The sequence below is a fragment of the Tyto alba genome, unplaced genomic scaffold (assembly GCF_018691265.1).
Source record: "Tyto alba isolate M040663 unplaced genomic scaffold, T.alba_DEE_v4.0 Super-Scaffold_30, whole genome shotgun sequence".
Classification (NCBI taxonomy): domain Eukaryota; kingdom Metazoa; phylum Chordata; class Aves; order Strigiformes; family Tytonidae; genus Tyto; species Tyto alba.
The window spans coordinates 532974-553850 of NW_024881305.1; the positions used below are offsets into that span (position 1 = coordinate 532974).

Below are 20877 nucleotides of genomic sequence, written 5' to 3' on the forward strand. Positions count from 1 at the left end.
AGGGAGAATAGCGTCCCTGCTGCTGTTTCCCCGCCTCACTGCAGAAGCCCCAGCCTTCTCCTGCCCCCGGAGGCATCCCACCTGCACAGCATCCTCAGTGCCCAACATGGTGAGCAGGGTGGCTCGAGTGTGACGTTTGTGTTTCAGGAGGTGATGATGATGCCCGCAGTGGTGCTGGGACAGCAGAGGATTGGGGATGGACACAGAGGGAAGGGTCCCAGCTGCTACACATCAGCCATTCTCCCTGGCCCAGCCTGGGCCCAGAGATGTGTCAGGCATGGGATTCCATGTGTCCCTTCTGTGGACACGTGTGCATTAGGGTCATGAGTTGGGACTGGAGAGGTCTGTGGCAGAGCCTCAGGGGTCTTGAAGGGGCTGTATGGCTGTGGTTTTATTTTCAGCAAGCCCAGCAGGACATTGGGACCCTATGGAACTGGTGCTTAAGGGACGGAGATCTGAATTTATCCCTGACTGGTACTTGCTGGTTGTTCACTTGCATTTTACAACTCCACTTCCATGGGGTCATCTTGCACCCCAAGCATCCTCTGGCCACACCCCATAGCCAGTTCCCCTTGTGCAAAGAGCCGCTCCCAGCTTCCGACTGGGACTGGACTTGTTCTTCCCACTAAAACCCACCCAGTTCTTATGCCCATTTCTGCCCTCCAGCCTCCCGAGCATGAGCCTCCTCTCCCAGCCTCCCTGCCCTGATCCATGCGCTCCAGCACCCCTTTTCACCCTCTTCAAACAGCAGTGTAGACCCAAAGACACCTGAGCCCAGGCAGGTACTGAACTAGCACACAAAACGCAGATGCTGCCTCATGGTCTCACTCCCCCGGGATTGCCTACCACACCACGGCCTCGTCTCGCTGGGCCTCCGTCACCTTTGGGTCCAGTGCTCAGAAAGGGCTGGTCGTGCTCCCGCCGACACCACTGGGAGCTCAGGATGTCCTCCAGGGTTTTGGAAATTAGCCCATCTCCTCCGCTGACTAAACATCGCTCGTGGGCTTGAAGGTGAAGCAGCTGCCTTCAGCAGACTCTGCTAAAACCGGCCGATCAGCTGTGCAATTAGCCTGAGCATCCCACAGATCTGGCTGCGGGGGGTGCAGGCAGCTCAGTCACGGCATGGTATCGGGGGGCTCAGCGTCACGTGCCCGCTGGCCTGGGGACAGCCAGGAGCCAGGAGCTGAGCGAAGCACCTCTGCAGATTGCTTTTCCCGGAGAACAATGTCGTGCTACTCCAGCTTCCTCCGTGTGAGCGCATTCCCAAGGACAGCCCCAACGCTCTGTGCCGCGATGTGCAAACGTCTGCCACGCACAGCCCATGCTGGTGGGGCTGGGGGGAGCTCAGAGCCCACAGGGCAGCGCCGCATGCGAGCCCAGACCCTCAGGCATCCCACTGGGATGGAGCTGCTCCAGGGGAGGGGGAGCCAGAGGGAACGGACTTGTGACCTTCCTCCCCATTGCCAGTGACTGTCTGTGCAGAGTTCGCTCCTGCTGCTGCCCAGCTCTGGCTGCGAGCAATTAAACAATTGCTGTATCATTTTTCCAAGGCATCCGCTGCTGATGTTGCCAGCCCCTTCACTCCTGCCCTCTCCTCAAGGAGAACCAAAATGATAGTTTATCACCTGGATTTCTTGCTTAAGTGTTGGATTTTTTTTCTTCTTTGTCTGCTGAGCAGAACCACTTTTGGTTTCTGGAATTAGATATTCTCCCACGTGTCCTGTGAACAGGCTGAGCTTTCCTCCAGCTGCAAACAGAAAGGCAGAGGCAAAGCGGGTGAACCACCAGCCCCATCTGTGTGGGGCTAGCAAAAATGCGGAGTTGGTGCTGCTGTGGACTAAAGAGGGGTGTGTTGGCACAGGAACAGCTCACTGCGAATGGTGTTCTAGCGCGAAGGTGCTTTATATCAACATGGTTTATTCCTCTCCTCATGTGGGAACAAGATCTCCCCATTCATGTTAGCTTCCTTCATGGATGATTGCTCCTAAGCCAAGTGGTGAGGTAGAGGGGATCTAAGCCGGCATGTGGGGCCAGATCTCTGAGGTGCTGGGACTTTGACTCTCTAACCAACAAATGCCGGAGGAGAAGCCAGAGAGGCACAGCAAGAGCCATGGGGCTACTGGGTCACCCAGGACACGCTGCTGCACAAGGGGACACAGCCTTAGCACCGCTGGCAGCATCTTGCTCACCCATGTGTCACTTCAGCTCGTCTTGCGCTTCTCTGTCTGCCTCCAAGAGTGCTGTCCTTTTGGAAAATCTGTCTGGAAACATTTGTGTGCCTCAGTTTCCCCTGGGGACCTAGTTGTCTGTCTCACAGAGGATAGCCTGGCAGGGTGGCAGCAAACAGTGGCTTGCAAAACACTGAGAGGTGTATGGGCAGAAGGCTCCCAGGAACAAGCAACCCCCCAGCTACTCTCCATTGCCAGAGCACACAGGACAAAGCAGCTCCCTATGAAAAAGACACAAAAAGGCCTGAAAATCCTGAAGGCTCATTGTGCCGTTCATATCCCAGGTCCCTCGGCACGCTGCACCCTGTAGCAGCAGGGACCTTGGCACCCAGGGGCACAGACTGAGCCTCGCTGCCTGTCCCAGCACAGCTCGGTTGGGTTTGCTTTGCACAGCCCTGCTGTCTCCAGCCCCCGGACTGTTTTCTCGTGGGGGCACTGAGTGTGGTGACCTCTCGCTGGGTGCAGAGGCCGTTATCAATAACAGGAAATGAACTTGTCAGGAGGGGCAGGAGGGAGAGAGAGACCCAGAAAGAAAGGAAGCGGTTAGAAAGTAGTCACTTCCATTTTTGCTGCAAGGCAGCCTGCGCCCACATGCCACTGGGCTCGGGGGAAGTAGTGCTGGCTTTCCACAGGCTTATCTGGTCTGGGATCAGCAGTGAGTTTTTCACAAAGAGCACACAGATCCTCTCAGCCCATGATAGCAGCTAGAAAGAAGATAGTAAACCAAGTATGGTTAAAAATAGCCTACTCTCAGCCAGCGTCTGGTGCAAAAATAGGTGCAGTAAGTTAAACAGATGCTGAGTTTGTCCCTCCACGGTGGCTAAGTTTCTTAAACTTGTTAAAAACAGCCCATGCATATGATGCTGATTGTACCATCTGGCCCCAGCACCGGATGGGCCTGTGGATGCAGCTACCTGGGGCCAAAGGGCCTTGCTGCTGCATGGTGCACGCCAGGGGGGATGTGCCAGCAGCTTCTGCGTGGACTCTTGGAGCTGGAGATGGGCTGGGGCTGTCTGAAAGAGCAGTGGCACAAGGTGAAGCTGACCCAAGAGCTTGGCTCCTCCAGTTCCCAGCTGCTGACATGTCAGCTGCTGCCAATGGGCAGGAGACATCTTTTCTCCATTCAAATCCTTGCGTAAACTCAGGCCAGTGGCCTCTTCCTCTTTTCTGGGGCAAACTGTATAGCTGAGGCCTGTCAGATCTTTTACTGAAAGCCATATTTTCTGAGCTTTCCATGCTGTTATCCCACATTCTATTAAAGTATCTTTTTAAGGTGGGAGTGCCCACAGAAAAGCCTTCCTACTCCCTACAAATGTGAATCCACTGCCATATCCCTATTATACAGCACCCTGCAAGATCCCCCTTGAGCGCTGAGAGAGATTCAGCCTCCTCGCCCTGAATCCCACCAAGCCAGCCCTGTCTTAGCACAGCAGGTCATGTCCGACAGACAGGACACGCAGTGGGGCAGCCAGGATCATGTGAGATACCTTGTGTGAGAAACAAGCCCGCATATATATAAAAAAAAAAGTTTTATTGGGGACAAAGTCAGTGGAGCAAAGAATACAGCGCTGGGCACAATGGTGCACCCTGGAGCCAAAGGGGCTCCCTTATATTGTATCAAAGGTTACATATTCATCTGCTCTAATACATCTGCATCGCTACTCCAAGGATAGGGAGGGAATATTGCAATTAGTTCCAAGAAATCATTAACATATCCCCCACCCCAAATTCCTCCAGTCACGCTTGCACAGTGCTCCCTGGTGGTCGTGGGCAGGGGTCTGCAGATGAAGGCTCGTAGTCTTCTTCACGGTGTTCGCTACCTGACCCTTACTTCTGCGCCAGCTCAGTCCTGTGGTCACGTACACCTTGTCCTTCAAGTCTGGGCCAATTTGCAGCTCCTTTGTCTTTATGTCTCAGTGGTTTCAGTTCCTCTCTTACCTCAAGGACAAGAGATACCAGGGATGGCCCATCCTGTTCTTTCTCATTCCATCGCAAAGGAGTTACCGCCCTGTGATATGGACCATCTGGTGAGCACCCCAAGAAGGGAGGGGGGGGCCTACTAGGTTGTTGTTTCCTCAGATCAATTCCCCCCCTTTTCTTTTCCCAGTAGTAAATTCTTCTACTTTTCTTAAAATTTGTATCACTGTACTAATAATAGCTTTAGCCTAACTCAATAAAAGTAATTGTTTAATTACTTTTAGCGAAAGCAAAATTCTTCTATTATGTATCACAACTGCATGTGCAAATGAGACAAATTCTTTAAATTCAAGTCCTTGATCCCGTAGTTTGGCACTAGGCTGCCAACACCCAAGCCTGGCTGCTGCTGCACTAACATGGGTTGATCTGCTCCCAAAGGAAGGTTCTTGAGTTGTGGTGCATCTCGCAGGAGCCAGAGCCCCGTGAGAGCTGCTGCAGTTCTCACGTCCCCGCTCAGAGCAGAGACTTGGTGCCGAGGCAGCCAGAGGGCAGCAATGCCGAGAGGATGGGGACCTGCACAGTGCTGCTCCCCCCCCCCCCCCCCAAAGCAGCCAGACACCCCCGAGGCAGGGCCACGCGTGCGTGCCGGTACGTGGGCCTGGCTGCTCTTGAAAGCTGTTTTGGATAGTGCTCTCTGGCCTCTGCAAAGCAGGAAACCACCGCGCTGGGCTGTGCATCGCTCCTGCTGAGCGAGGCCTGCCTCAGTCCCCTTGGTCTCACTGCAGCCACACGGCTGTAGGTCTGAGCCACAGGAGCTCACAGCACATGGGATCCGGTTTATCCCAGCTCCAGATACCAGAAATATTCCTTTCAGCTCACTGGGGGGAAGCCATGGTGCTGGAAGCCCCAGATCTGGAGGAAAAGCTAAGAAACTGCAAGCTTTTTAGGCTTTTTTTACTTCTGCTGTTGGGGCCAAGGGAGGTCCCCAGCTGCTCCGGGGCAGGGGACACCTTTACTGCTGGCAAGTGCAGGTAGCAGAGGATGGAGCCACGGAGCTTTCCACACTGGAGGATAAATCAAGGCAGCAGCTGGTGGCACCAGAGCCCCTGATGCTAGGATTTTTGCCCGTGAAAGCCTCACCTTGACAGCGCTGGATGACCAGCAGTGGCAGACAGCAGACTTCATCATCCAGCGCTGCCGAACACCCTTTCTCTGCTCCTGCCTGGCATGGGCACCGGGGTCAAGCCACGCAGCTGGCATCAGAGCAGTGCCTGCAGTCATCCTGAACAAGGCGCTGGGTCTGCCGCTGCATGGGAGAGCAGCAGGTCATGGCCATGGTGTCTGGTGGGCAGGTCACTGCACAGTGCTCCAGCTTCGGGTCCACCAGCTGATCCTTCTCCCTCCATACCTCACTTCTGGTTTATGGGGGACATTGTGCCCTACTAACAAGGGATGCTGGATGGGCTGTGCAGCCCTTTTGGGAAAGGGTGGGCCCCTCTGTAATTCAGAGCCTGCATGTGGTGCTGGGGCCCAGGTCTGTGATAGCAGGATTGGGCAGGAGGGACCTGTGCTGCTGGCGGGTGGGGGAGAGGTTGGGGAAGCGCTGGCTGAGCACCCACAGGGCTGTGGAGAGGGGTGCCAAGCCAGTGAGCTCTGCTCTCAGCTGGGGCAGGTGAGCCCTGACCTGCCATGCCACCAGCCAGCCTGGCACCACGACACCCCAGAAGGTCGTGTTCTGCTTGGTGGGCATCGCCCCTGCTAGGGGCCATCTCCACCTCCGCTCACAGCCTTCTGAGCAGCTCTGCCTGCTCCTCCCACGTGGGTTTCCTGACACCCCAGCTGAGCTTTGGGGGTCGCTCCACTTTGAGGAGCTGGAGTCCAGCCAGGGACCCAGCAGAGCTCAGATGCAGCAGCGTGTGCTGGGCAGGGACCCTGCTCCCTGCTCCCGCCGCGTCCTGCAGCACTGGCTGGGCCTGTGGGTGCTGACAGGAGCCCCTTCTGTCTGCTTATTTCTCCATTCCTGCAAATCTCTGGTGTATATTTCTGTCACGGTCAGGGACGGATGTGCATGTACGTACCCAGTATGGACCCTGAGGAGCCAGGACTCCTACGAGGAGCCAGGACTGATTCAAGCAGTGACAGCCACCCTGTGTGTCAGCATTGTCTCTGCCTGCCTCTCCTCCATGGGTCAGACAGTCCCCAGGGGCTGGCACTTACAGGCTGACTTTCAGGGCAGACTCTCTGCCAACAGCCTCTTGTTAATAACACTCAGCAAAGGAGGAGAAATACGATGTTTGTCAACTGAGAAAATTATCTGTGTGTTTCTCCAGAGGCCTGCTGGTACGGTCCCACCACCCCTGCTCCCAGTGCTACCCAGGACAGAGGGGAGGTCAGTGACAGGCAGGGGAAAGAGCGGGAGGAGCTGGGCAGGGGGGCTCTAGGCTGGGGCGGAGGGGAGGCTGTGGGTGCTGGGGTGGCAGCACCACCACGCAGGGTGACCTTACATGTGTGCACAGCTGCAGACAGGCTCTGGGGGAGAAAGGATGCACCCAGGGATGGAACGACACCAAAATTGTACAGGGCTCTGCTCAGGACCCCAACAGACAGCCGGAGTGCGGAGCCAGGCCTGGGAGGAGCAGGGGTGATGGAGATGGAGACACTCGCTCCCCACCCCTGCGAAATATAGCAGTGGTGTGCCATGGCGTGTCCTGCCCCTGTCCCTTGCCTTCAGCAGCTTCCCACATGAACCACAGCACCGAGCCATTCTTGCTCACAGCAGTGGCCCTGGGAGCAGCGCTGAGCCCGGGAGCTCCGCTGCTCCCTGTGCAGGGCTGGCTGTGTCGAGCAGGCGCCCGTGCATGTGATGAGTTTGTCAGGCCATGGAAAGCTGTCCTAAGAAACACCAGCGAGGCTGTGTAAACAAGAGGGGTCCAGATTGTTTTGACCTAGGGAAGACCACGCGTCCGTGGATGCTTTCAGCCCAGAGGGGAAAATAACGCTGTCTCCTGATGCAGGTCTCTGGTAAAGGTTGCAGCTGATCCTAGAGCCAATCTTGTGTGACCTCTTTCTCTGCCAGATGTCAAGCAGCAAGAACGTGCCTCCTCGGTGGGAGTCTGCACTGGGACCAGGCTCTGTGCAGACGAGTCCTCTGCCCCAGTGGTGCTGGAACTGCTGCTTAGAAAACAGGAAACCACTTGACCAGGAAAAAGCAGTGAAACATTCCCTTATTCTGCAATGTTTGTTGTTTTAGGCTCTCCTAGACAAGTGGCTCAAGCCAAACAGCAGCCTGGCTGATCCCCTCAAGCCTTGGGGCAGTCCCTCCCAGACCCCACAGCCAGCCCAGCCCAGCTGCACCACCCACAGAAGAAGCAGGACAGCGTGGTTTTGCAGCCCAGATGCCAAATTTGCTGCTAATGACAGCCCAGGGAGAGATGAGGAAGCTTGATGTGTCCCCGTTACCAGCCTGCCCTCCCTCCCTCCCTCCCCTCCAGCAGCAGAGCACCTCTGCTTCCCAGTGCAGGGATGGTAAACTGAGGCAGGGGAGTGTGTCCCAGCTGAGAGGTGAAAATAACTTCTGCCAGTGCTTTGAGATGCCAGGGAGAAGCCGAGGAGCTGCAGAAGCAAGTTCTGCCAAAGCTGCAGCCGTGCTGGGGGAAGGGGAGCACCCCTGGGTGCCACGCTGCAGCACCCTGGGATGGCTGCAGTGCAAGGAGAGCCACAGGCAGACGTCGATCCCTCTGCTGAAGGACTAGCTCTGCCCTTGCACAGCCCCATCCTGCACTTGTCCCCATGCTCTGGGACCCTCCAAAGCATCACAGCTATGGGGACTCATGCGAAAAGCCTCAGCTGGCACAGCTTGCCAGGGGTCAGTGCTTGCAGGGTAGACTGGCCAGCAGCTCAGAACAGCAGCGGTGTTGGCGTTGCTGCAGGCAGCGGTCTGCTCACAGGGGACGTGGGAGAGGGAAAGCAGCCAGGCAGTAAGATGGGACAATGCCCTGAGCTGCCAGGCAGGCCTCCCACCCAGGGACATGGAGGATGGGCAGGCCTTGTGTTTACTCCTCCAAAAAACAGACCTTCCTCCCGAAAACAAAACCTTTTGTGTGCAAATGCAGCCGTCTGACAGGTTTGTTTTTATACAGGAAACTTTGAACCAAAGGGCTGGTGCTGGTTTCATTTTGAGGTGAGTTTTTCAGTTCATGGTGGTATTTAGAAACTGAGCTGCTTTCTAAATTTGGAGGCTGTGTTTTTACGTAGCTGCTGAGCATGGCAGCAGTGTCCAGGGCTTCATCCTCTCCCTGCTGCGCAGGCAGGCTGGTTTGGACTGAGCCAGCATCGCCTTCCCTCTCCCTTTTCTCTGCAGAGAGCTTTGCTCAGCAAAAGGAGGTGGGGAGGGAGCAGCCAGCAGAGATGGGTGCCTGTGGTGGGAAGGCTGAACCCCCTGAGCAGTAGCTGAAACATGTGACCCTTGTGGGACTGGAAAGGGTCAGATGCAGATGCCATCCCCCCACTGTGCACCCCACAGCAGATGCAGGAACCGGCTGCTCCCACATGGGGCTAAGCTGGACTAATTCTGCCAGACTTTTTGAGGAGACCAGAAACATGAGCTTCAGGCCTTGTTTCAGCTGGGATTGCCGTGGCTCTTGCACCTCCTTCTGCCATGTCCATCTGGATGAGAGAGAGGGTCCCTTGGGACTTGCTCCCATGGTCCCAACTTTCCTCTGAACCCATTGACAAGACCCTTCTCCTTGCTCCCAGGGACCAGCTGGCCGCCTGCTTACCAGGATGAGGACAAGGTCTTGGGATGCTCTGCACCTCCTGAGCCAACTCCTCAGCTCCTCCCCATCTCCCCCTTGATGTGGGACTGAGAGGGACCAGGATGCTGTCACTCCAGAATGGTGGCTGTTCAGAATGGTGCTCAAGCCAATCAAAGCCTTTAGCAATCACAGCCCACAGACACCCTCAGGGCTGGAGCGTGGGTCTGGGTGTCTGCACTGGCTCTGTCACAGCCTTGGGGCTCTCCCCATCTCCCTTTGCAACAGCAGCATGGAGGGACGCTTGCTGTCTCCGAGTGTCCCATCACAGGGAGCCCCCAGCACCCAGGCTGGTCCTGCAGCACGTGATGCAAACCCAGCTGAGGCGCAGGGAGGCACGAGCCGTGCCCAGCCTGAGCCACAGCCCACGTCTCCTGCCCTCCCTGGCGTGCAGATCCCGTCGCCACGGGGCCACAGGAGGCATCTCAGCCCAGCAGATCCCTCCTCCCTGGCATCCTGCAGCTGAGGCACTGGGCGAGCCCAGGCGGGCTTTCCTGTGGGACCAGCCCAGACTTGAGCGTCAGGGCCGCGCACAAGCGGGAGTGCTCAGCAAGCAAGTGTGAGCACGCCAGTTGACACCACACACGCCAGGCTCGCAAGGACGGGCTGCGGACCACGCTGGGGATGCCCATCAGGAGAGGTACCAGTCCCGATCCTTGTTCCCCTCTCTCTTCCCAGGTGCGCGGTTGAAGCTGGGATGCGTGCAGTGGGAGAAGGAGCGCAGACCCTCCTGTGGTCTGGCACTTGCACGAGCAAAGCCCGTCCTGCAGCTGCAGAGCGGGTGGCAGGGGATGGGCAGCCTCCATGCGTGGCTGTGCCAGGAGCGGAGCATGGCTTTACGCAGCTGGGCCAGCGCAGGGACGATCTTGTGCCCGGGCTCCCCAGCATGTTGAGGGATGGGGGATCACTGGGAGCTGCTTCGTGGCTACTTCTTGGCTCCGTGAGTGTGACATCCTGGCAGCACCGGGCACCTTTGCTGTCAGCCCGTGCTGGCGCTGTATCCCAAGGTGGGAGCGGAGCCCTTCAGGGCTCTGCAGGCTGTTGGCGTTGGGGTGGGTGGTTTGGGGGCCACCCAGGTGCTGCCCTAACTCTCCTTGCAGTAGGTGTGGGGCAAGCACTCTCCAGGCTGCTATCAGCACTCCTCACTGGATACCTTTTGCTCTGGCTATGGGAAGGGGACTCGGGAGCAGGGGCGGTACCCACAGCCCGGGGGGGGGGGGTGGGGGGGGGTGGGGGGTGCAGAGCAGGTCTGCCCGGCTCTGCCGGCTTTGGGCGTGCTCTGAGTCACCCGCAGCCCTGCTCTTCCCAGGTCTGCAGGCACCCGGTTCGCACCCGCAGGCATACCAGGCTCTGCTGCCAGGTCCCCAGTAGCAAGTGGGGAGCGGGGGAGGTTTGGGGGGCGTGCAGAGCATCACTCAGGCACGGGAGTGACTCCTGTGACTCGTGGCCATTCCACAGCCTGGTCAGCACTGCTCCGCCTGCCTCGGCCACAGCTCTGCCCTGCAAAAAGGGTGATGTCCCCCCCCCCACCTGCCTGCCCTCACTCTCTCTGCAAAATGGGAATAGCGCCAGGGTTTGAAAGTGTGGGGCAGGAGGCAGGCAGCGGTGCTGGCAGGGCTCCCTGTGGAATTGATTAAACATTTGCAAGGGGTTGAAGACAGAGCATCCTAGTGCTCTAGGGTTTAGGGTTGGAGAACGGTTGGTGTGTGAACCTTGCAAAGAGAGAGGTCCCAGCAGCACCTGCATCCTCTGCAGGCTCTGCCCTGGGAAAAACCAGCTTGTTTCCCTTGTTCCTCCCTCGCAGCCCTGGGCAGTGTTCAGCACATCAGAGGTGCCAGAGGGGAGAAGTCATGACCTGGGGCAGTTCACAGCACTGGTGGTCACAAGGAGAGACAAGGACCAGAGGGACAGGGACCAGAGGGATGTTGCTGCTGAGCCAAGGCAGGTCAAGGGCCCCAGAGCTGCTCCCAGCCCAATCCCAGTGGCACCAGTGCCCAAATTATGGGGGCCTCTGGGCAACACGTTGTCACAGGGTGCCAGGTTGGATGTGAGGGGTCTTGATCAGGGAGGGTTGGCAGAGCTCCCACAAGGACAGCAGAGCTGCACATCCAGACATGGGTCCAGGCTGCTCTGTGCAGTGACAGTGTTGCTCATGTCATAGTGCCAGGCCACGTCTGTGCCCTCTCTGGGTGGCAGCCTGGGTCCCTCGGGGAGTGGCAGTGTCCTTGCCCACATGCTGTCCCCTGGCAGTGGTGTGCAGGGACCCTGCCCGTGCCCAGCCCCGGGGGCATCGCCTGCCGGCTGTCACCGTGCACAGAGCCCCTGACACCAGGGATGCTCAGGTGCAGCCAGCACGCACTCCGCTGCCCACCCTGCTCATCCTCACCCCCGCTGGTGCTTCACAGGGAGGTTCCCTGCTTCCCCCAGGTGTGGAGGACCGTACTCATGTCTGGGAAATGCCTCAGCAGGGACAAGCCCTTTACCACCAGCTCCATGCCCAGGACACCTGGAGTAAAGGCAAGGAGTACAAAGGCAAACTAGGGGTGGACTCTGCTGTGGTCGGAGGTTGGCACTGCCCAGGAGGAGTGTCTGGAGCCTTTGCCAGACAGGATTTTTTCCACTGCACTGTGGCTACTGTCCCTCAGCATAAGCAAGACCTGACACCACAGTAATGGACATGCTGTCAGAGGCCCCCTTTCCCATCTCTTCTCCAGACTGGATGATACCACTGGGGCCTGGGGCAAGGAGTATCTCCCAGCCTGAGGCTCTCCCCCTTTCAGGAGGTGGTGGCTTGGCTGCACAGACCCCATGGGCCCAACCCAGCTCTGGCCAGCAGAGCTTTCAAGTGTTCATGGCTGACGAGGTATCCCCCATCCCCCTGCTCCTTGCGGTAGCCTTTGCTGCTTCACGGAAAATGTGATGACTCGGCAGCCCCTGAGTTTCCAGGCCTGGTTCCAGCTGCTGGGTGGAGAAACCTTCTGCAGTTGTTTTTGGGTCTGGCACAGCTGAAGGCTTCACTGTCAGGGGGACTGAAGGGGAGATCTGGCATCCCCAGCTGAAGGCAGGCTCTCTCCCTGTCCTTGCCTGTGGTGGCATGGTGTCACTGGGGAGGCCGTGGGGATGGCAGCACTGGCACGTAATGAGCAGCTTCTTCTGTCCAGTATGCAAGGCTGCTGAGCCCCGTGGCGCTAGGGACAGGGCCTGGGTTTGGCTCCTGCTGGCATTTGGGGCTGTTTCCACCACAGGCACAGCCCAAACTCCCTGAGGTCAGGGAGCACAACTGCCGCGTCCCCAGCTTTAAATCAGAGGGGCTGGTATGGATGTGTCCCTACAACCAGTGGGGTGCCAGCACTGTGTGCCCTGTGACAAGCCACCAGCAGCATGCAGAGGCTGGGAAAGCAGCTGGGACACCTCCAGGTCTGTGCCCAGAGGTCAGTCCCATCCTGGTGGGCAGCAAGGCACGGTGCTGAGGCATCCCCGCCCAGCAGGTCCTGATGCTGGGCAGGGGCTTACCTCTCCCCCTGGATGGGGAGGTGTGGAGCAGTGGCACAGCATTGCAGCGGGCTCCGGAGGCACAGAGACACTGTTCTCCAGGAGTCCCTGCTTGGCTCCCCAGCCCAGAGACCAGGAAGGGCATGACAGACTCTTTGGTCCTTGGGCAAGTCAATGTCTGGAAAAACTACCTTGGTGGTGGAGTTGTGCTCCCCATGCAGAGCTGTGGCAGCAGAATTTGTTTTCCAGCAAGCTCCTGAGATGCCACATCCTACTTACCTTCTTTGCAACTCCATCCCACTGAGCCAGAATGGCTGGAGATGGAGGTGAGCTGCTTTGCAGAGAAAAGCTGGTGGCAGGACCACTGAAGCTGCGGGCAGGCAGGTGTAGCAAGTATGGGGGGGCTCAGCTTGCTGCCCAGCTGGGCAGGGCAGACTCAGCCCAGCTGGAGTTTCCTAGGACTCCAGTGAGTTGTTTGTCCTCTTGTTGGCCTGGAGCTGCTCTCTGGTGTGCTTTGAAGCTAGAGGAGCCCCACCTTGACTCTGTAGCCTGGCAAAAGCTCCTGTTTGTGCCACTGCAGGGGACTCTGCCTCCTATCACCTGCCCCAGCCACTGGGAGATGCAAAATCTCTTCCCAGGGTTTTTATTGATAATCAAGAGTCCCTCCTGCCTCATCCCCATGGATCACAATTCCCAGGCAACCAAGGTTCTCCATCCTAACCTTCAACCCCTGCTTCATCAGCCAAGGGCTCCTCCAATTCAGCTCTGCCATCACCTGCCATGCGCCAGGGACATGGTCCTATTCCCATATGGGATCCACACTGTCCCATTCACCCCCAGCCTTACCTGCCTGCTCTGCCTCTGCCCCAGCCCCAGTCATCCTGACTCTCCAGGCTGTTCACAGCAGCAAAAAAACCCCACGCTCCCCAACCATCGTGGGGTCACCTCTCCTTGTATCGCTGTGGCAGGGTGGGTTGCCTGACACCCTGCACACTCCATCATGGACACACATGGGGACATCAGCTGAAAGCCTTTTTGCACACACGTTTGGGGACCAGCCAGCTGTAACCTCCTGGATCCTGCCCTGGGCCGCTGGGTAAACCTGGCAAGCCCTCACTGCAGCAGGGAGCTCCAGCCTCCTCCCAGCTGGCCGTAGCCACCCAGCTCTGGAAAGGGACCTTTTAAAACAGTCCCCAGCCCACTGGAGACAGCAGCAGCCAGCCCCAAACCTCCCTCTGCTCCATTTGTGGAGGGAGACTCCCTCTCCATCCATCTAAGGGGCTGGAGGACATCACCTCCAGTATCTGTGAGCACCCACTTTGCACTCAGGTCCTGTAGAGGATGGCCAGCCCCTGGTCACGCTGACATCTGGCAGCAGGGATGGGTGTCCCCAGATGTCTGCAGAACTGGTTAGTGGGTCATCCCCATCACCCCAGGTGCTGGTGGACCTCAGTCCCACATGCTTATCAGGGGATCTCTAAGACCCAGAGCTTCTACCCTGGGCCTCCATCACGTGAGCAGATGCACTGCTTGCATTTTGACATTCAGCCATCCCCAGAGCTGCCAGTATTAAGGATTGAAACAGCTTGCCTGTACTGAAGCCTATGCATAGCCTTCTACTCCCACCCTGATTTCCGTGTCCAGGATGCAGGGGGGTGGCAGGTCTGGGGACAGAGTAACTCAAAGGGCCTCTGGTTGTTGAGCTGTGCCTCTTCTGCTGGAGGGACACCTGAGCCCTGAGCAGATGAGATGAAGGTAACAAATGAGCTCTGGCTGCTGGGCTGAGCAGCAGGGCCAGGGCTCCTTCACCCTCAGACCACTCCAGGCAGGGAACTGGATCTCTGCAGAGATGTGACTGTGACCACAGACCAGTACTCCTGGCATTAGTCCCATTTGGCCAGGACCTGGGGAATTAACTGTTCCCCCATGCAAAGGGAAGAGGACTCACATGCTCTGGCACCTTTCCCAGCTGGCCCCATCAGCCTGGGGGCTTTCAGGATGTTTGGGGGATGGACTTGGGGTTGGATGTGGGTCCTAGACCAGGGTCCTTGTGTTCTCCTCTCTTCTCAATTACCTGCAGGGGCTGGGGCTTTCCCCTGTCTCTGCCCAGGCACTGGGGGCTGATCTGTCTGTCATAGGTCCCACCTGGAAAACCTCTCGAGTTTTTGGGGAAGGGAATCTGCTGTCCTGGGGCCAGCTGGGGGATGTGCCCCACCCTGACGGCTCGGTGGCTCACAGCAATAAGCAGAGCTCAAATAGTCCCTGTTGGTGGCCGTGCTGGTTACTGGGACAGAACCTCACGGCCACACAGGCTGTGCTGGCGTCCGGGATAGATGCACCACTGAAACTCTTACAGCACTGTCCCAGATCTCCAGCGCTGATGTGAAGCCAATGGCATCTCCGCTCTGAATCAGAGCTGGCATCCTGCCACGCCCTGCACAGACACAGCACAGCACCGCACAATGCACGGTCCTGCACACAGCCTGGGGGGCCCAGCGTGCTCCCCGTGGCAGCACCACAACGTGCATCTCCTACGACCCACAAGCAGACAGGGCTCAGACCCAGCCAGCCAGCCGCTCAAACGGGCAAAGCACAGTCCAGGCATCTTTATGCCCATGGGGTGCAGTGCACAGGAACCTCTCGCAACGCGTGCACCCGCCTGTCCCACCCCCCCCAAGCTCTGCGCTGCCTGCCCCTGTGCCATGGACATCACACGCAGGCACACATCTCCCTCCTTACCCATCATGACCAAGCCTCCCACTCCGCGTCAGCGCCCTGCATCCAGAATTACTGGGTGCAGGGATGTGCCGGGCACAGGCAAGGCTCACAGCACCCCGGACCCACACCGGTGCCAACGCTCCCTCCAGCATCCCAGCCCAGCTGCTGGAGGCTGCTGCCCGCCCTTCCTCCTCTTGCTGGGGGCTGGTATGGGCACTCCCTCCCGGCTCAGAGCCACCATCTGTCCTGCCTCCTCCCCTCTCCTCCCCTCTCAGCACCAACTCCCACAGCTCCGCAGAACTCCTGATGGCCAGACCGGGCTCCAGCCGTGCGGAGAGCCAGCCACAGCGAGAGCCCCCCCGCCAAGCCCCCCGGCAAGCAGCTCCCTGGCCGCAGCACACCAGGACAGCTGCAGAGATCCCGCAGCGGGACACGGAGCCGCGGGAACAATAGCAAATGCACACAGCGAGAGGCACCCAACCCCCCCGGACCCCCCCAGCCCGGAGGCGAGCCCTGCTCCTGCCCAGGCACAGCTGGCGGGGCTGATGTGCAGCGCGCTGGGTTCCCGCTGATGTCATCCCATCACCCGTGCTTGGAAAGCATGTGGGGACGCAGCCCCTCGCTGCCGTGGGAGAAGGGGACGGCTGGGGACAGCCACTGCTAAGAAGCTGTCTCGTCCCCCTCCTCCCCCCCCCCCCCCCCCCAAATTTGTCATCCCTCTAATCTGCAGCCACCCTGGTCCCAATGAGCCCACCGCTGCTGCCGCTGCTCATCCTGTGGGTGCCGTGGCTCCTGGGAACCTTGGCAGAGGTAAGCCCTTGTCTCTTCAACCCCCCGTTTGTCCATGCAGGCTCTTGGCTCCAAGCTCACTGGCAGCAAGGGATTTTTGCATAGTCCTACCCCGCTGAGGAATGACAGCATATTTCTGGGCTGGCTTTCCAGCCATGCAGCTGCACCAAATTAGCAACATTTGCAATTATGAGCTGGCTCTTTCCTCCACTTCCCTCCCTCCTGCCATACCCTCTCGCCCCAGCGCCTGGGATCGGAGCGTGTTACTGCTGCCATGGCTGCATGGCTTCCCGCCCCAGGACTTGGCTGGCTGCTATTCCCAGGGGTCCAGAGCCCCTTCGCTCCCCTCCACGCACACAATCCCAAAAGCACTGTAGTCAGTGGGGGAGCCAGAAATGAGTTAGCCAGCAGAGCCAAGGGGGAAATAACTAACGAAAGATGATTGCTCCTCTGTGGCTTGTTGCGGGACAGGGAGTGGGTAGATGTATTTCCTTTAATGTGGAGTGAACTAGCCTCAACCTAAAGCAGGGCACACCCTACTCTCAAGCAGACTGTGGGGAGACGTGTGTCTTGCAAGCCTGCTCAGCACCCGCTGCAGTGTGGAGGGTGCTGGGTGCTCTGGAGCTCTCAGGCCAAGCCCTAGCTTTGCAGCCTGTGGGGGATGATGGCAGCTGGGCTAAGGTCTGAGGTCCCTCCACCCTCCCACCATGATCATGGGAAGCAGGGTGGTGTCTGTAGAGGGAATAAGATTGCCAGAGCCTGTCCAGAGTTCCCTCCATCTTGTGCCCTGGCTGTTTTAGTGGGATGTTTTCCTCTATGGGCATGGTCCCATATTGCTCTGCAGTCCCAGGACCCATGCAAAAGGCCAGGGCAGCTCACAAACTATGTCTGCTGAGTCTGTCTCCCTGCCTTGGCTAGAGGAGAGCAATGTGAGCAGTGACCTGGGCTCTCCTGGGAAAAGGGGTCACAGTCCCCAGAGGGTCGCAGCCCCCAGATGCCACTGCAGGGTGGGACCTGTCCCCGGCTAGCCGCTCCCCTGGCCGAGCACAGGGCACCTCTCCCAGGTGTTGGTCTCAGCTCAGACCACCTCACCTTGCCCTTCTCTCACTTGACACCTTCAATCCCCCAGGGCAAAGGATGCAACCGGACAGAAAGGGCAGGGGTGGAGGGACAGGATGCTCTCAGTGATAGAGGTAAGTCAAAGCAAAGAGATTCCAGGCTGCGGAGCGTGGTCTTGGCGCCCAGGAGTGGTGAGATGAGCGGATGTGCTGGGCCAGGACTCTTGGAGTTAAGAGTAGCTCTGTAAATAGCTTTAGACTTACGCAGGCTGCAGATCATGGCCAGGGAAGGGGAAGGAGTCAGCCTCATCCTCCTCCAGCATCCAGCTTTATGTGGGTGATGGATGAGGCTCCAAGCTCCCTCCTTCCCACGAAGCATCTAGCGGGCTTAGTAACCGTGCAGCCATAGGTGCCTGGCACAGAGCCACTGCAGGACTGTGCTCCATGGGGCAGCCCCATGGGGCAGCCCCACGGCTGTGCCGAGCTGGCTGGGGAACGGCACAGCCATGCTCACCCTGCAACCCGTAAGCGCAGCTCTGTTCCGGGAGCCAGCGGTGCCTGCACAGCTCTGTGCTCGGAATCCGCTCAGTGCCTGCACAGCACTGGCCCGTCCCAGTGAAAACTCTGCCAGATGATCTGCAGGCACCAGTCAGGGCATGGGGCTGTAACTGGATGTGGCTGCGATGTGGTTAGCGGAGCTTATCTGTGGGGATAAGAGCAGCGTTGTGATCATGGGGCTCAGGGCTGGAGGGTGTCTGTGGCCGATTTTGGCTATTAGCACACTTGCACGGCAGGGGTGAAAAAGGCCAAGTGACAGATGGAGGCACATGACGCAGTCTGTAGGAGACTTGAGAGAAGCAGACAGACATGGGTGGAGAACTCACACCTTCATGAGATAAGAAAGAGCTCCCAGTGAAAAAACAGCCCTGTTTGAACTCCATGGGGGGCACAATCCCACTGGCTGTCTTCAGGTTAGCTATGCCCTGTGCTCTGTGAGTTGCTGTGACTGGGTCTCTGCCCCTTGCTTGGGCAGAGACCCAGTCATAAATTTTAAATGCTAGTTATTACACAAATGTCTTATTAGCACTAGAGCTGTTCTGGTGTTTCCCAAAGGCTGAAAGCAACAAAGCTCATCGTTCACAGCAAGGCTGGGAATGGGGAGCGCATAGTGGTTGGCCAGTGGAGGCATAGGGATGCAGAGATGGAGCCTGCAAAGGGTCACACTGCCAGCTTGGTCCCAACAGACAGGCTCTGTCTGGCTCCTGTTTGTGTAGGTGGTTCCTGAGCAACTCTAAGGGCAGGGATTCAATGGCAGTTTTGGCCACTGCCCCACCAATTAGACCAAACCCCGTATGCCGCTTCCTCGTCCCCAGGCGCTCTCCAGCTGGATGGCACGGCACTGGCCCTGCAGCCGCAGTGTGCTGACCTTGCTGCTGCAGCAAGGCCGAGGCAGGGAAACACCTCAGCAGGGAGTTGTGCAAATCTGGCCCTACACTTCCTCTATGTACGCAGTGTCCTGCTCTTCCCATGTCATCTCTGCACGGGGCAGGACAGGGGGCAGTCGGTGCCTAGATCCCTCCAAAGCAGCCTTTACCATCTCATCTGTCAGAGCCCACACAGAGACAGAGACTGTTGCAGGGAGCACAATGGCCCCGCTGACAAATCCATCCTGCTCCCTCACTGGCCGTTGTCTTGCTTCTGCAAGGTGTGCCCAGTGGTGAACAATGGACTATACTCATCCAGGGCAACTTTTCTGGCATAAGCCAGGGCTGTCTGGCCAAAGCATGTGATGGCCTAAAGCCTTCTTGTCTTTCTCCAGTGGAGGAGATGCTCCATGCCTAGGAGCCTCTCTTTCACATGGTGCCTTCAACTCCAGGCCATGGGGGTTTCTGAACCTCCTTGTGTTTTCCAAAGGCTGTTTGGAGCCCTTGGGGTTGGGGGGTCTGACTGAAATGGGACAGTGCCCATGGTGGTGGCCTGTGCCAAGGTGTGCAACAAGGTGGGGTGAGCTGGGGAGCCTGGCCCTGCAGGCTGGCCACCCAGCAGCACCACAGGTTCCTGTTGAGGATTTCAGCTTTGCTTCTTCAGGGACCCTCCTGAACCTCAGCGTGAGTGACCATGGCCGGTCAGACTCGATCCTTCTGTCCTGGGATGAGCCGGAGGGGGGTGCCGAGGGGTATTCGCTTGTCCTCTCCTCACCGGGGTCAGGCACACCGCTGCAGAATGGATCTGCTGGACCCAACATCACCAGCTTCTGGTTCCACGGGCTGACTCCTGGCACGCGTTATGAGATTGAGGTGACAGCCACACTTGTCTGCATGGAGACCACCAGCCAGACAGTCACAGCACAGACAAGTAAGCGGTTTCCCGGGGACTGCAGGGTCAAAGGGTCTTAGTGCTCCTACCAATGATCGTCACACTGCTTTGGAGGGTGCAACGTACAGGTCTGTGTGGAGTGCCAGAAGTTCGCGGGAAGTTCAGGCCTTTCCTCGCTTCCACAAGGACTAGGGTCCTTCCCTGATCCCCAGAGCCCCAGGAGTCATTCCCTCATCCATGTGAAGGGAGGGTCCTGTCCCTGCACCTTGTATGGGCAGGGTTCACACTGTATCTTCTCCCAGAATAACATGGCTAATGATGGACCAAACTGATGGGGTCTGCAGAGAGCTGAGGGGTGGAAAATGTCACTCATGGAAGTCTAGAAAGAGCTACAAGGATGTAACATCTGCTCTGTGATTTTGGCACATCTCTGTCGATCACTGGCTCACCTACTAAGCCCTGCTCTACACCCTCCCTGGCTGATGCCAACGGCTGGGGGAAAGGGACAGGTCTGGTGAGCCCACAGCTCAGTCGAGGATGACAGCCTTTGCCTGTATGTCTCCAGAAGATCCTTGAGTAAATCTATGCAGGTGAACGTGGAAAACCTAGAAAAGGAGAGTAGAGCTGGAGGGAGGGTGTCAGACAGCAGTGGTGGCTGTAGGGAGCAGGGGCTGAAGCTCATGGGAAGGCAGGAGGCAGGATCCAGCAACAACAGAGGACCTGGCAGTTGGTGACCTCACAGGTAAGCACTGATGGCATCACCTTTCTCAGCACACACCTGGTCCCTGACCAAGCCTCCCTGTCTGGTTCAGAGTGACTTTGCAGAGGCTGATGCAAAGGGGATGGTGCAGCCCACATGACTGGTGATCTGCCAGGGAGGTGATGGGGCTGTGCTTGGGGGATTGGGTCCCATGAAGCTGGCTGGCAGGACCTCACCAGGTGAAGGCACTGTCCCACCAGCCCTCGAGCAACCTGACAAGTCAGGCATCACCAGGCAATCAGCCAACAGTCTGTGCCATGTCCAATGCAGGTCCTTCACCAGTCCACAACCTGACCCTGAGCAGTGGTGGGAGCTCTGCCCTGCTGCACGCCTCCTGGGCGCACGCCCACGGGCAGCGAGACGGCTACCACCTTGCCCTCTACCACAGTGACTCCCAGAGGCTCGTGAGAAATGCTTCCATCCTGCCAAATGCCTCCACATTCCTGTTTGACGGGTTGCTGGCTGGCAGCGAATACGCCTTGAAGGTCAGCACACTGGCTGGATCCAGTCGGGCCAGCACCAGTATCCACCAGTGGACAGGTGGGTGTGCCTGCCCAAGAGAGAAGGGGTGGGAGAAAGGGTTTGGCAGGAGGGGTGCAGCACATGTGCCAGCTGGGCTGGCAGAGAGGTGGAGGAGGTCTCCAGGCTTGGGATGGGGAGTTTGTGTAGGATGGGGAACAGCTGAGAGTTTTTCACATCTCCACTGTGAGCCCAGTGTGCCAGGCCAAGGGGAAAACCTTGCCCCTCAGTCCTGCCTTTCAGAACCTGCTGCTTGGGTTTGTATGCTC

The 20877-nt window shown here is 58.1% G+C and overlaps 1 protein-coding gene across 2 annotated transcripts in view; it reads left to right on the top strand.

Annotated features, from left to right (window-relative positions):
- The first annotated feature begins 9360 nt into the window (after positions 1-9360).
- LOC104363627 (receptor-type tyrosine-protein phosphatase V-like) overlaps positions 9361-20877 on the top strand; it is a 40767-nt gene continuing 29250 nt past the window's right edge. Inside the window, exons 1-5 of one of the 2 annotated variants that reach the window (XM_042800067.1) lie at positions 9361-9596; positions 15442-15976; positions 17085-17148; positions 19102-19368; positions 20360-20629. In XM_042800067.1, coding sequence (XP_042656001.1) covers positions 15911-15976; positions 17085-17148; positions 19102-19368; positions 20360-20629 — 667 coding nt within the window. In that variant the 5' untranslated portion in view covers positions 9361-9596; positions 15442-15910. The remainder of the gene's footprint in view (positions 9597-15441; positions 15977-17084; positions 17149-19101; positions 19369-20359; positions 20630-20877) is intronic. The other variant, XM_033001929.2, reaches the window with a different exon arrangement.